The sequence below is a fragment of the Cotesia typhae genome, unplaced genomic scaffold (assembly GCF_013202065.1).
Source record: "Cotesia typhae breed Kobodo isofemale line unplaced genomic scaffold, CoteBio_Ctyphae scaffold_13, whole genome shotgun sequence".
NCBI lineage: Eukaryota > Metazoa > Arthropoda > Insecta > Hymenoptera > Braconidae > Cotesia > Cotesia typhae.
Genome location: NW_027423774.1, coordinates 3,542,290 through 3,558,459, shown reverse-complemented (window position 1 = coordinate 3,558,459; position 16,170 = coordinate 3,542,290). Strand labels below are relative to the sequence as shown.

Here is a 16,170-nt window from a genome sequence, read left to right as displayed (position 1 = left end):
TCTCTTATTCCGGAAAAAATAGCAACTCGTACGGGTTTATTTTTGAACAAAAAAATTATTTACTTTTACTACACCCTAGCTTCTGTCTGCCAAGTGTACATAATAGTAATTGTATATCGATTGATTAATATCCGAGTAAACTAACATGTAATTTTCCAAGTAAAGCCGACTGTAAAGAACATATTTGATGAAGTTTTTTTCTGGCTTACAAATTACCCTATAATTTATTGTCCATACAATATTTTTCGTGGTAAAGTAAATTATTTTATAACTAAAAATAAAAATACATGTCTCGCTGAGAGATAAGATCACTTAACTTATAACTTCATAGCTAGAGAATATGAAAGTTCTGCCCATAGAACACCGCAATGGAGTTAAATTAAAAATATTCGGATTGAGGTAAAAATCATGTAATAATTATTTTTTGTAAGTCTATGGATTTTTGGAGTAATTTCTTTTTTTAATTTATCTTTTTGGTGACATTTAATATATAACAGTGATACTTTTAAAATATTTGTCGATGTAATCACTGCTATTGACGTAGATTTTTTGATCGGAATGTTCGTAAGAACAATATTTATTTGCATTTACACGGTTAAAATGCCGATTACATTTTTTTCTGTAGTTTTTACATGAGCGCCTGTACTAAACTATACACAAAATTTTTTTAACGCAATGATAAAAAATGTTAACCTTGTAATTTCATATAATTTATTCATACTATTATTTTAATGTTTCACATCAAGTTTATTTCTTGTGAGAATGTAGAATTTTACTATTTATGTATATTGAAAATATTTATCAAAAATAATAATATTAATTAATTTATATGGTTTATATGGTTTAATAAAAAATAAAAAAAGATTGTTAGGAATATGGAGTCTCAATCATTCGTCGCCATGTTTAAAATTGAGTTACTACTGCTACAAACATTTATCATTTGTAATAATCCTCATATTTGGCTCCACACTGACGGCCGATCTTATAATAAATTACAATGACTTATCAGTGTTAACCGATGATGGCTGCTACATTGCCGGGATATTGGTAATAATATTCAAACTATACAAATTTAACAGCGTCCACGAAAGAATAAAGTTACTCGTCGATGAGATCCACAGATCAATGGATACTCTCAGCCAATCACAAGGTGAGCTTTAATGATAAATCTTTTATGTTAAAATTGATGGTTGATTAGAATTAGCTTAGTATCGAAATAACTATGGATCTTGATTCCTTATTGGTTCAGGATTAGAGCGCACGTATGCGCGCAATTTGAATTCCTAGTTCCTACAATAAAAATACATGAGAGTGTAAAATTAGTCAATAGTCGAAACTCGTAAAAAAATGGGACCTGATTCCTTATTGGTTAAAATTATGAAATTTTACTGTTCAGATACCGAAGCTAGGAAACTAATAAAAAGAACAGCTTTTTTGGAAAACTTGATGGACAAATTTTTCATTGTCCTCGGGTGTTTTCTGGCCGCAGCTCTAACTTTTTTCGTGCCCAAACAAGATGGCGCGCTGCCTATCCGCGCCGTGTTCCCCTTTGACACTACGGTGGCGCCCATGCATGAGTTGGCGTTTACAATTCAGGCGTTCAGTATTTTTTACGGCTTGTTGACAATCGTTTTTATGGATGAACTTATCATCACACTCATCATGTGGATTAATTGTCAGCTGGTGATACTCAGAAGAAATTATGAGAATTGCGGGAAGAATGTTGATAGATCAGAGAATGACGATAAATTATTGAATTATACCTTCGTAATGTTTGATGAGACCGATCCTTCAAAACTTGAAGGGAATTTTGTCAATAAATTCAAGTACTGCATTAAACAACATCAGCGACTGATTATAGTCGTCGATCATCTGAATGAAATTTTCAGCTCGAGTATGTTGATACAGCTTTTTGCTAGTTTTTCTATGATTTGCTTGACGGGATTTCAAGCTGTACTGGTGAGTATAGAATAATTAAATTTGAAAACAGCTTTAGAAAAATCGGCTTTATTTTTAGGGTGCTAATGAAAAGGAACATATTTTCAAATTTATTATTTATCTCGGTGCTGCGTTTTCTCAATTACTTAACTGGTGTTGGTTTGGTAATGAACTTCTCCATAAGGTAACGCGGAAAAAAGTTCTATAAAAATTACAAAATATTCTGTTAAATTTATAGTCCTATAAATATTACATAAAATTACCGTGTAATTTTTTACATACTCATTTTTATAATTTTCACAAATTTAAAAGAAGTTTTCACAGAATTAAAAGAAAAATTTTGAAAAGAATAACTACTCATTGTTGTTTATTTATCAGAGTGCTTCCCTAACATATGGTCAGTGGTCTTCCGGATGGGAGAACCATATAAATAAACCTTTAAAACCATTGATGATAATTTCACTTATGAGAACACAAAAAATCTTGCAACTTCAAGCTGGAAATTTCTACAATATGTCTTTACATACATTTACAGCGGTAAAAAAAAATCAATAGCATAATAAAAATAATTTGATAAATTTTCATCATCGATAATTTTATTTTTAGGTTTTGAAGAATTCGTACTCCTTTTTTGCGTTACTTACCAAAGTGACTGACAATTGATAAGTAAATTTGAAATGTTTTTTTTTCAGTTTAGAAAATTATTTTTAATACGAAGAAGTTTGTAATTATTAATAATGTATAATTCCTCTAACTATTTTAATTTCATAAATTTATATATCGAGTAAAATAAACTTCGATCGAAACAATCGTTTAGTTGATTTTATAAGTAGATTGAAATTTTTTTCCAACAGTCCCAATTTTAAGATTTCCAAGAAAGATTATTTAATTTTCTTCATCGAATTGATTCGAAGCTTGAAATGCAATTGTCCACAAATTCACACTTAAAAAGTGTGACTTAAGTATTTTTGTTAAAACTTTATTATTAATTCGCTCAAGTATGAATTTTTTTTATAAAATTAAACTCTCAATTAATAGATTCACTTTGTTCACTAACGTTTAAATTCTGAGATTTTATATTTTTCATTTAAACTGCTGATAAAAAAATTAAAGCCACTATTTTGAAGTTGATAAAATACAGTACTCGTACATAACAAATAAGAAAAAATCAATCGTACAATATATTTTCGCACCCGATTTCTCTTAATGTAAGTACAAAAAAAAAAAATCGACCCCCGCAGATTTAACCCTTAATTTTCTTATAGCTGACATAATGTATAGCCGATGCAAAATTCATCGGAAAAAAGTGCGGTAATTATATGGCTTGCATTATAATGTAAGAAAATTGTTTTAAAAATAGAATTTCAGCAATATAACAAAATTGCTGGCTTGTGGATTTTTTGCAGTATGTTACCGAGTTCTTGGAGCAGGATCAATGAAATAAAACAAACTTTACTTCAAAAATGAAACTCCAATCTATATACTCACGTCGAAGCGTCCTAAGCATGGCGATAGCCGGACTTAGGTCAAGTCGTAGGGCACACCAGCCTGTGTGTTGCTTTTTATTCTTAAAAAATAACTTTAACAATTTATTTCAGCACATTGTTGTTGAAAATCAATGTAATTAATTTTAAGATCTTGTAGGTTGTGCGGTATTTGGAGCCTCGATTCGTCGACGCCAGTCAGTCTGAAGCTCCTTCACAATATTTCAAACATTTTGGGCATTATTGCGCTGGCTATTTTTGTGGGAACATTGACCGCTGATCTGATGGGTAATTTAAACAATCTTTTGATCGCTACCGACGATGGATGTTACCTGGCAGGAATATCTGTTATTATTTTTAAAGTATACAAGTTTCATCGCCAGCACAAGAGAATTAAAAATTTGACGGATGCAACATATCGCCCAATTCATGAATTCAAAAAATCTCAAGGTGAGCTAAAAAAGCTAATTTATTAACACATCATCTTAATTTTGTAATGTCCTTGCAATCTTGGTTCACTTCGGTGGACATTAGTCTCGGAAAACGTAAATTTTTAAATAATTTTTTTTTTTTTTTTCAATTTTAAATTTATTTTCTACTTACAATTAAAAATAAAAAATAAAAATGATTGAAGTTTATAACAACAGATCGTAGAAATGATTTTTTTTTTTTTTTTTCATTTATTTACTGCCAATTTTTTTATATAGACGATTTACGATAAATTTTATGTTTTCATCATAAACTGTACTCTGCAGAACCAAAAAGACGTGTAATTTGAGACACGTGTCTTTTGGCATTACTGTCCCGAATTGGTGCTTTGACTTTGATACTTTAAAATGTATTTAAAAAAAAAAAAAAAATGAAATAATATAAAAATGTATTCATCCAGAAACATCGATATTTCAGATCCTGGAGTGAAAGAAATTTTAGAGACTAACAAATTTTACGAAGACCTTGGGTTCACTTTTTTTGTAACGCTCGGAGGTTGTTTGGTCATCGCGTTAACATTTTTTGTCCCAACTGAAGACGGCGAGTTGCCAATACGGGCTCTTTACCCGTTTAACACCACAGTGTCCCCAATGCACGAATTGGCATTCAGCCTGCAGGTTTACGCGGTGAGCTACGGTCTAATGGCCATTTTGATGATGGATACAGTCGGCTTGGGAATAATGAGATGGCTCCATGTCCAATGCATAATTCTTGCCGCGAATTATAAAAATTGCCGGCTGGATAATAAATCCGCTTACCTTAAATGTCAGGAAAATTCTGACGTTATTCTGTCATTTTCCACATTTGATGAACAAGATAAAGAAATTACAGAAAGAACCGATTGTTTTGTCGCGAGATTTAGAAGATGCATAAAGAATCACCAGCGACTCTTGGATACAATTGACGAACTTAACGCCTGCTTCAGCAGCAGTATGTTGATGCAGCTGTTTGCGAGCTTCTCTTTGATTTGCTTAACTGGTTTTCAAGCCGTGTTGGTGAGTAAGATTCATCGGATTTTGATTTCTAAGGTAATTAATTAAAATGTTATTGATTATGATTTAATAATCAAAGGATGTAACCACAAAGACAAGTCTAATGAAATTTGTCCTCTACTTGAGCGCAGCATTTTCTCAGCTACTCTACTGGTGCTGGTTTGGCAATGAATTACTGTACGAGGTATACTGATTAAGAAAATTAAGTTAATTTAATTCAATTTAAAGCGACGGTAAAACAGTCCACAAGTTTTAATTTATCAGAAAATTTTCGATTAGAAATAAAACATATCAATTTTTATAAAAGTATAAGAAAAACGTTTATATGTTAATTTAATATAGACAAAGAGTTAATAATCTTCAAAAATTACCGTCGCTTGTTAACGATAAAATAATAAAGTTATTAGAGTTACACAGAGGGTGACACTATTATCAAGTCAATGGATGTCGGGCTGGGAAAATGAACTTGGCTCAAATATCCAGCCACTATTGATCATGTCAATGATACAGACAATGCGACCATTAGAACTACACGCAGGCCCATTTTTCACGATGTCCATGGAAACGTTTATATCTGTACGATTTTGATTTATTTATAATTGTCTATTATTTATTGGACTTTAAATATATTTATTTGAACGTTTACACAGATTATCAAGAGCTCCTACTCGTTCTTCGCCTTACTGACCACAATGAGTAATTGAAGAATCACCATCTTACTTGTTATCATTATTAATGTTGTAGTTTATTAAAATAGTTTTTAAACATGTATTGTTACAAATAAATTCATCTTTAGATTTTTAGCTTTAGATCCAAAATTTTAGCTCTGTTTCAAAATATTTACAATCTCTTAATTAAAGAAAGCATTAAATTCAATGAATAAGTCACAATTCTTGGATTATTGTAGAGAAAACTTTTTTTTTTTTATTATTGCTATGAAGTTATCTAAATCAATCATCGCAACAATCTTGTGAATTAATCATAAAAATAAGTACTTTGTTCGTTCCGTGTAAAAAAAACTACTTGATTCAATAATGGAAAAATATAATAAAATTTCAAAGGTAATAGTTTGGCTGAAAAAAATATCAGCAAACACTGCAAGCAATACCGCTATCTGTTATCGATTTACACAAGGATGCATAAGATAATTAGGTTTCATTTATTTTTATTGGCACCTCACAGTCTACTAGTGATGAAAAAAACTTCCGTAAAAGACACAAGACACCGCTTATTATGTGTTCATAGACAACGCTTTATTCGGAGCAATCATTATGAATATTATAAAGAACCTAAAATAGGCTCGTAGATCTTAGAAAAAATAAATAACATTTTCTCAGAACATTAGAGTAGCAAATTACTACCTTCTGGCAAGCTACATTTTATTTTACCACCGCACTAGCTTCTACGCGAATCTAAAAATAAAGTACACTAGTAATGAAGAGCACCCCAATAGAAACACATCGCACATTTTTGGACAAAAGTATCAAAGTACTACGGTAAAAGATTTATTCTTACCTAACTTTGCAATTTAAAAAATTCAATATTTTTTTTTTTTAAATCAAACAATTAGATATTGCGGTGTTTGACGTTCGATTCAGCAGCGCCCAAGTATCAAAAATTTTACAACACGACAATAAGGATTTTTAATTATATTGTTATTGTTTTTTATTTTTTTACCCTTGTTACTGATGCTGTTGTTAATTACAAGGATTTGATGACAGTTGCCGATGATGGTTATTTCATCGCTGGCTGGATAGTCACTTACTTTAAGATATACAAATTTTATACTCATCGGCACAAAATTGGAAAACTCATCGATGACATCCATGATCCAGTTGATGCGCTTCGGCAATCTTGTGGTAATTAAAAGTGACACTTCGTACAGTCATCATCATCATCATCATCATCATCATCATCATCATCATCATCATCATCATCATCATCATCATCATCATCATCGATTAAGCTCCGAAAAAGTGACCTTAATTCAGTGAAGTGTGAAAATTTGAATTATTTTTGTTACTAAATATTTATATAAGAGTTTAGAATTAATTCTAAAATTTGAATTCTATCTCATTAGAATTTAACCACATGGTGCTAAACTTTAATGTTTTTTATATCTTTATATCTATTTTACGATCACTAAATTTTTTTCAACATTGTTACTAATTTTGGTCAATTATAAATAATGATAAAATTAATTGATTAAGAATTTAGTAAGTAGGATTTTTGACTGTTGTTCAATAAAAGTTGTTCGATGGCCTAGAATTTAATTTTCTGAATTTATTAAAAAAAATCGTCTAATTAAATTGAATAACAATATATTGGAAACTCTTAGCTAGTTTAAAAATGTAGGATTATTATAAATAAAAATAATTATGATATTTAAATATGATCAAGATTTTATCAAAATTTCAATTTTGTTAGATAAAACCTTCATTGCTCATGTGTTAAATTGATTTTTTTTGAGTTTCCAATAATCTTCATAAAATATCGCAAGCATTTTGTACAATTCACACTCTATGTATTATTAATTATAATTATAGTAAGATTACAATGATAATTACTTTCAGATTTAGGTGTACTAACAACAATGAAGACCTACATGTTTTTCAACGCATTAGACTTTTACTTATTTTCAAATTGTGCTGTCACATTGGGAGCCGCTTTGGTAATACTAGTGCCCCGAGAAAAAGGTAAATTACCGGTACGTGCAATATTCCCCTTCGATATTACAAAATCACCTATGTACGAATTAGCATTATTCATACAGTTATACACACTTATATTCGATCTTATCAGTGTCGCTATGGAAGAATTTATAAGTTTAGAATTTTTGCGATGGACCACTCTGCAGCTCAAAGTTCTCTCCGCCAATTACAGAAACTGCGACAGTTATTCGTCAAAGCTTTCAGACCTTTATCTATCACAAGACACCTACAATGCGATCCAGAAGTTCAAAATACTAGACGCGTTGGATGAGGACACGGAGATAACCACTTTCGTTGAGTTTGACAGAAGAAAATTAGGAAAAATAATTGACTTGTTTAAATGGAGGTTCAAATCTTGCGTTAAACATCATCAGAGGATAACCCACATCATTGATGATCTAAATGACGTTTTTGACTCGTGCTTAATTGTCCAGTTTACGGTCAGTTTGTTCCTCATTTGTCTAAATGGATTTTTGATCGTGATGGTACGCTTCAATTTTTTTTAAATTATCGATTATTGCATAAAATTTAAATTTGTTTTTGATGGAATTAAATTTTATTTTCCAGTGCGCTGACGATAGGAAAAAACTTATAAGTACTTTTACGTATTTGGCTGTTGGATTTTTGCAACTGCTTTATTGGTGCGGATTTGGGAACGAGCTTTCTTTTCAAGTAAGTAAAAATATTTATATTCTACTCTTTAAAACTCTTACAAAATTCTGTATTGCCACTAAAAATTTTTACATAATTTTATATTTTAAAAAGTTGAATAAAAATTCTGAAATTTTAAAGAAATCAGTGCTCAAAGTTTATAAATTTTTACAACAATTGTTACTGAGCTAAATATCTTTTCTATTCGATAACAATATTTTTTTTTTTTTTTTTTGAAGGCGAACTCTTTAACAACAAGTCAATGGATGTCGGGCTGGGAAAATTGGTTCGAAATTGGTATGAAAGATCTTGTGACAACCGCAATGATCAGAACAATGCAGCCATTGGAAATGAGAGCTGGTGGAATTTTTGTATTGTCAATGGACACATTCATCAATGTAAGTGATTTTTTTTTTAAAAAAAAAAAAAAAAAAATAAACTCCTATTTTACATGAATTTGAAAAAATAATAACAGCAATTATAAAATTTTTAGTAACTCAGTGTGTTATAAACTTGAAGCTCACGGAAAAAATTTCACAAGTGAAATAAAATGATGTTTAAAAAAAAATTTTTTTTTTAGATTCTGAAAAGCTCGTACTCGGTGTTTGTTCTGATGACCACAGTTACGAGCGATGAAAAATAGTTTTTTATAGTTTTATAACGAAGGTCAATTTTTTTACGTACGGTCTAAGTTGTATGAAAAAATTATGGCATAGTATATCCTATACTGTTTAAAATGAATAAAATGAATAAAATATTTAATTATAAACTTTTAAGCTTTTTGCATTTATTTATGCAAAATAAGTAGAAAATTCACAGGAAAATTCAAACTATTTCTGTCCAAAGCTCACCAGTCCTTAGAAATTGTTTATTTATATTTTTAAATCAATTGATGAGAAAATAAATCACCTAAAAAAATTAGCAATACACGCTAAATATTTTAAAAATTAAAAAACTAATTCCGAGGAATAATTATCGATATAGCCAATTCTCATTCATTGCAATGAATGATTCGATAATACTAAATGGATATACAAACTTTATTGTATTTATACAACATAACTACTTTGTAAGAGGAATAAATTCATTCAATAAACACATTTTGTTCGATGTCTTACAATAAAAACGTAAATATACAATTTCTAAGGACTGGTGCGAGTATATAAATTTCACGCAATCGCAGTTTTTTATTTAATATTCACAATAGTGTATTATTATCTTAATATCGATTTCCTTAACAATTATAGTAAAGTTTTTAGAAATAAAATATGAAACGCTTTTTTTCCTGAAAATCGTCTATCCCACTATAATTTGTGAAAATTACCCCCCAAATTATATCAGCAGAAGTCTTTTTCACTTGTTCTCACCCATTGTTGATAGGTTGAGAATAACAGACCTGTAATGGAAAAAAGTTCTATTAAAACACATCGCACACACTGGAATACTGTTTTTAGAATTGTCAGGTAATATTTTTTTTTCGATATTTATAAGAAAATTTGTCGCACAAATTTTACTATCTTACAGATTTATCGGCGTTTGGACTTACGAAAAATCTTCCCCAGTGTATTTACACTTGTTTAATTCATCGATAAGGATATTCAGTGCGTCAATAGTGACAATATATTTTGGCACAATACTTGCTGATTTGATTGTTAATTACAAAAATTTAAATGTTCTATCCGACGATGGATGTTTTCTGTGTGGCGTGTACGTCATATTATTTAAAGCTTTTAAATACCATCGGTTTCAGAATAGAATAAACAGACTTTACGATGAAATTCATGAACCGATCGATCTGTTTCGGCAATCTTGTGGTAAGTTTTACATTTAATAATTGATGAAATTAGTGAATAAATATGTTTTGTTAAAGTTTTTCGAGCTTCGTTTTTTTTTTTGCATCGTCAAAAAATTATTTAGTATTTTAATTCGGGTGAAAAAAAAAAGGTTTTTTTTTATACTATTAAATTTTTAGAGAAATTTAAACGAGCTTTAAAATTTAATTGTTAATAAAATTAATTTCTTTTATTTTGTTTATAATTAACTAATTATTAAAATTATTTTTTTTTCTATTGTAAACTTGTTATATATATATATATATATATATATATATATATATATATATATATATATATAAACTTTCCATTGATTAATTTACACGAGACCAAGGCACGAGCGCTCAATTTTACCAACACTTATAAATTTATTTTTTATCAATTCTGACTTTAACTAATAAATTGAATTTTTTACAACATTTATAAATTACAGACCTAGGAGTATTGATAACAATAAAAAAAGCCAAGCTTTTAGAGAACCTCGACTTCTACATGTTTTCCTCATTCGCCACGACCCTCGGACTGTCAACAACATTTTTTGTGCCTCGTAAAAAGGGGGAATTGCCAGTTCGCGCATTGTTTCCGTTCGACACCAAAACGTCACCAATGCACGAAGTTGCCTTTTTTATTCAAATATACTCGATAGCCTTCGCACTGACAAATGTCGTCACGCTTGAATTCATAGGACTTGGGTTCATTCGTTGGACTACGGTACAGCTGGTCATTCTTACTTGGAACTACAAAAATTGCCGAACTGACATCTGGAAACGCGACAACTTCGATCCTCTGCCGGACACGATCAACATGGTCAACAATTTCGGGATTACCAAATTGAATAACCAGCCAGTAGTAAGAAAATTTGTGCCGCTTGAAAAAAATGCGGACCATGATGGTTCAAAGGATTGCTACTTGTGGCGGTTTCAAATTTGCATTAAACACCACCAGAAGCTCACGTGGATTGTCAGAATTAAACAGCGTGTTTAGCTCAAGCATGATGATGCAACTTGCAGCCAGTGCGACCATGATTTGCTTGGCTGGTTTTCAGGCAGTGTTGGTAAGTTTTTTTTGTTTTAATCGAAAAAGAATCAAACTGCAACTTCCCGCTAATTCCATACTTAGGCGCTTAAAATTGTACTTATGACGTTTTTTAATTTAAAAAAAAAATATTGATGATGTTTATAAATATTTTGAAAAATCAAATTTTTCGATGTTATGATTTGTGAAAACAAATTTATGAATATTTGTTCTAACAATTCTAGGGCTCGAATGACAAATCAAGTTTTATGAAATTCACCGTATACCTTGGAGCTACATTCACTCAATTATTGTACTGGTGCTGGTTTAGTAATCAACTTCTTTCTCAAGTAATCTTACATGCAATCAAATTTCAAAAAGAAAATATTCTTTTATAATTATCAAAAGAAAAAAATTATTTGTGTATTGATAGGCGATTTCACTGACAACTGGCATATGGATGTCGGGTTGGGAGCACCAATTTCCATTGAATGTCAGAAATTTACTCACCATTTCTATGTTAAGAACATTGAAGCCACTGCAGTTGAAAGCTGGTAACTCCTTTACTCTGTCGTTAGAGACGTTTGTATCGGTAAGATATTTACTTACATCTTAAATATAATCTTCCTACAATCTGATGAAATTATTTTTTTTCTAAATTAGATTTTAAAGAGCTCATACTCTTTTTTTGCACTACTATCATCGACAACTCAGCAAAATTTACCGGAGATTGGATAGAAGATATTTTAAAAAATAGTAATGTCATTATTTATTTTAAATAGTTTATATTGAAAGAAAAAAAATTACATTTCATTTGTTGAACAATGAAATAATAAATTTATTTTGCAATCTTACTATTTTTAGCTGAGCATTATCTCTTATAATATTTTTTCTAACCCTCCGTCACTAGCTTGCAATTCTTGTTATGTTTGAATTATTTTATTAGTAATTCGAACAAAAAATAATCCTATAAATTACTGTAAAACTCAAGCAATAATGTTTACTTTGATGTACACTTTAAATATCAACCATTGACTGACTGCGGAAATGAAAAACGTACCCCCTTTAATTTTTCATAGCACGCAAACGCAAAGTTTCTATAAAAAAGTACCACCTACTTAAAATAATTTGAAGCAACCATCATCATAATTAATATTATAGTAGACTATAATAGTAGACTATAACATCGATAAAAAAAGGCTTTGCTAGATTCTTAAAACAAAAGTTGCTTCTTGATATATTTCATAAGGTAAAAACTTTGTAGAGCTTGCGTGTCATTATTTCGATCGGCTTTACTCTAAGTGCTAGATAAAAATAACCGGAATCGAAACAAAGGGATATTTTCAAGGAAGTAGCAGGAATGAATAGAACATTCATTGAAGTACAGAAACTACTGCTTAATCTGAATATTGTTTTCTTGAGTTAGATTGCAAGATTTATCGTAGCAATAATTCTGAATATACTCGATTTATTTTTTCATTGAATTTTATTAAATTTGGTAATGATAGTTAATAATTTCTAGATGCTGTGAAATATTAAACCATAATTCGGGCATTTTTAACTACCGAAGAATATTCAGCGAATTATTCAAATTGTTTTGCTGCTCTGAATTATTCGATTTGAAAGTTCGATTAGACAATGGTAGTTACGATTTAATTGTAGCGAATGAAGCCGTTTTGTTTTTGGCCGACTTGGTTAAAAGTCGACTTAGTTGAAATAATTAAAAAATGATAGATAAAAGTAGATAATTGCAGTTATTTAGTACAAGTGATGAAAATAAGTAACGTTTTTTATTAGCGTGGTTTTATACAGTTTGATTCAAAGTGTGGATGATAATTTGTCGCAAAATATAGAGAGACAAAATATATTCGTTTAGTAAATTATCAGTCATGATCAAGATAATTAACAATACTCCATTCGAGAGCCATAGACGATTTCTCGATAAAAGTATTGCAATTCTAAGGTAATTAATGCGAGAAAAAAAATGATACTTTTGATGTTATAAATTTTTTAATATTTAAGGTTCTCGGGAGTATTAAGCTACGATACATCCACGACAGGGCATCTAAAAATTTTCACCATTTTCATGAGAATTCTCAGTAATATTATTGTAATTTTTTATTTATTGACCATGATTGCTGACGCTGTAGCTAATTACAACGATTTGTTGATATTCGCCTCCGACAGCTGCTTCATCGTGGGATGGTTCGTAGCGTATTCGAAAGAGGCAGTTTTTTACCTAAAAAGGCACGGATTTTCGGAGTTTATTGATAATACTCATCACCCCGTAGATGTTCTGCGGCAATCAACAGGTTAATTCAAATAATTTTATATTTTTTAAAAGTTAAATCCTTGAATGTAAAAATTTAAGAGTAATTTGCGGAGTAGACAATTTTTAATCGATTTAATTTCTTGGGAGGGAAATTCTTGAATCGTATAATTTTTTCACTCCGTGAAAATTCCCTCCCGATTTATTACAGTTTATCAATTTTCTCATAAAATTTTTTACAGACCTAGGCCTGTTACTGGATGTAAAAGAGTGCATGTTATACGAAGCAATCGATTACTATTTATTGTCATTATTCGTGATAGTCCTTGGATCGGCAATAATAATTTCATCGCTTATCTTGGGAAAACTACCGAACAGAGCAATATTTCCTTTTGATACAACTATTCCCTTCTATTACCGACTGGCGTTTTTTATACAAACATACAATACGGTTTATCACCTGGTTGTTTTGATAACAATCGATTTCATAAGCTGGCAACTGATGCGGTACACTACACTGCAATTAAGAGTCCTGTCGTTCAACTACATCAATTGTAAGGGCGATTCCCTGAGACCTGTTAGTCCAGGCTTGACCAGAGAATATATTGGTGCTCTCAAGATCTCTAGTGTGTTCAGTATTGATGACCAGCGTAAGGAAATTTGCCAATTTACAGCGTTTGAAGAGAGCGAAATGACCAATATTAGCGTTACCTTCACTGAGAGATTCAAAACTTGCATTAAAAATCACCTGAGACTCATCAGAGTTGTCAAAGACTTCAACGATACTTTTAGTTACTCGCTGATGGTCCAACTGGGTGGAAGCTTACTAGTCATTTGCTTGAACAGTTACATGTTGGTAATGGTAAATAATTATATAATTATCAAATAAAAATGTTTAGAAAATAATTAATTAACTGATAATTAAATAACAATTTTATTTGACAACTGCGAACAGTTTCCTGGTGACAAAGATAACTTCATTAGATCTACCGCTTATCTAGTGTCAGGTTTCACTCAATTGCTGTATTGGTGTGCTTTTGGAACCCAGTTAAAATTTCAAGTTAGTATTTTGTCAATATTTTCTGAACTAATCAGTTGGATACAGAAAATTTGAATGAATTAGTTTTAATAATTTATTAAAGGCCGATTTTCTGATGAAAAGCCAGTGGATGTCGGGTTGGGAAAATAGTTACGACAGAGGAATTAAAAATTTAATTACTACAGCGATGATAAAAACTATGCAGCCATTAGAAATCCGCGCTGGTGGTCTCTTTGTTTTAAGAATGGAAACATTTCTTTCAGTAAGCTTCATAATTATTTATTATATCCTAATAAGTATTATCATACTTAACTTAAATCTTTCGTTTTATTTTTTAGATTTTAAAAAGTTCATATTCTGTTTTTGTATTACTGACAACTGTAACCGATTAATCGTTATATCTAGTGCTTGAAATTTATTAATCGATACATTTTGTGATTAAGTTATATTGTGTTAATAAATAAATAAATGATATCACTAAAAAAATTACCTTTTTTTTCTTGCAAAATTAGTGATACAATCTTTCAGCATTTATTACACAATACATCTACTAGTTCTGGATTATAATGTGACTATTACAATTTTGACGATAAGTTTTTTTCTGAAATTAATTAAAATTCTGATTATCTTTTAACCAAATGATCTTCGATCAATTATTATGGAAAATATCTGAAATATAAAAAAATAACAATCCATTATTAAAATTTTTATATTTTTACCGTCCTTTCTTTGTAAACTGATAGAAGGATTTGTTAGTATTTAATAATATTTGTTAATGGTTAACTAATAATTTATTCTAAGTAATTTTTTTGTTGTGGAAAAATAGTTATTAGTATCGAATAAATGATTGCAAATAAAAAAAAAAAAAAAAAGTTTATTTCTAATGTATAGAACTCAAATTTGTGATAAATACAACAAATTAGTAGCAAATATCAAATATTAAATTTTATGCTACTTAACCACTTTCCCTTTCCCTTTTTTTATAACTCACTGATCGAAACGAAAGAGGTCGTATGGAAAAAATGGTATCTGCAGAAAAATTTTAACGATTTCTAAAATTGAATTGAAAATAAAATTAATTTCTTGTCGTTATAATTCAAAACTTTTCAATCCATTATAATGTATTACAGTTAGTTTTTTCCATGTATGAATTATGATTTAATATTTAATAAGTAATTAAAAAAAAAAAAAAAAAAAACAAAAATAATCCTATAAATTACTATAAAACTCAAGCTACGACGTTCACACTTTGAATATCGAGCATTGCCTGACACCGGAAACGAAAATCGTACCCCTTCATCATTATAATCGTACCCCGTCATCATCATTAATATTATAGTAAGCTATAAAATCGATAAAAACAAGCGTTGGTGGTTCTTTAAATAAAAGTTGCTTTTTGAAATGTTCCATAAGGTGAAAATTCCGTAGAGCTTGCGTGTCATTATTTCGATCGACTTTACTCTAAGTGGTAGATAAAAATAACCGGAATCGAAACAAAGGGATATATTCAAGAAAGTAGCAGGAATGAAGGAAACTTTTATTCAAGTACAGAAACTATTGTTAAAGCTGAGCATTATTTTCTTGAGGTAGATTATAAGATTTATCGTAGCAATAAATCGGAATATCTGAATTTATTTTTCATTGAATTTTATTAAATCTGGTAATGATAGTTAATAATTTCTAGATGCTGTGAAATATTGAACCAAAGTTCGGGCGTTTTTAACTACCGGAGAATATTCAGCGAATTATTC

The 16,170-nt window shown here is 29.9% G+C and overlaps 2 protein-coding genes across 2 annotated transcripts; both read left to right on the top strand.

Moving 5' to 3' along the window:
- The first annotated feature begins 155 nt into the window (after window positions 1-155).
- LOC141535285 (uncharacterized) lies at window positions 156-11,568 on the top strand. Its single transcript, XM_074255145.1, has 17 exons — window positions 156-399; window positions 864-1,150; window positions 1,397-1,959; window positions 2,018-2,097; window positions 3,583-3,872; window positions 4,329-4,906; window positions 4,983-5,087; window positions 5,321-5,479; window positions 5,554-5,599; window positions 6,625-6,762; window positions 7,477-8,099; window positions 8,182-8,286; window positions 8,505-8,663; window positions 9,646-9,728; window positions 9,790-10,079; window positions 10,531-11,151; window positions 11,357-11,568. Exons 1-16 carry the CDS (start codon window positions 341-343, stop codon window positions 11,079-11,081), a joined length of 4,116 nt encoding a protein of 1,371 aa, XP_074111246.1. The 5' UTR covers window positions 156-340; the 3' UTR covers window positions 11,082-11,151; window positions 11,357-11,568.
- A 1,322-nt stretch (window positions 11,569-12,890) lies between these two features.
- On the top strand, window positions 12,891-14,938 carry LOC141534551 (putative odorant receptor 71a). Its single transcript, XM_074253973.1, has 6 exons — window positions 12,891-13,074; window positions 13,134-13,423; window positions 13,623-14,242; window positions 14,336-14,440; window positions 14,523-14,681; window positions 14,758-14,938. Exons 1-6 carry the CDS (start codon window positions 13,001-13,003, stop codon window positions 14,809-14,811), a joined length of 1,302 nt encoding a protein of 433 aa, XP_074110074.1. The 5' UTR covers window positions 12,891-13,000; the 3' UTR covers window positions 14,812-14,938.
- Window positions 14,939-16,170: the final 1,232 nt, after the last annotated feature.

Bases quoted from the DNA above. Each gene is read 5' to 3' on its own strand.
- LOC141535285 (XM_074255145.1), top strand. From the start codon at position 341: ATGAAAGTTCTGCCCATAGAACACCGCAATGGAGTTAAATTAAAAATA. The intron at 5,480-5,553 runs GTACGATTTTGA...ACGTTTACACAG, and splicing joins CCATGGAAACGTTTATATCT to ATTATCAAGAGCTCCTACTC. The intron at 8,100-8,181 runs GTACGCTTCAAT...TTTATTTTCCAG, and splicing joins ATGGATTTTTGATCGTGATG to TGCGCTGACGATAGGAAAAA.
- LOC141534551 (XM_074253973.1), top strand. From the start codon at position 13,001: ATGATCAAGATAATTAACAATACTCCATTCGAGAGCCATAGACGATTT. The intron at 14,441-14,522 runs GTTAGTATTTTG...AATTTATTAAAG, and splicing joins GAACCCAGTTAAAATTTCAA to GCCGATTTTCTGATGAAAAG. The intron at 14,682-14,757 runs GTAAGCTTCATA...TTTATTTTTTAG, and splicing joins GAATGGAAACATTTCTTTCA to ATTTTAAAAAGTTCATATTC.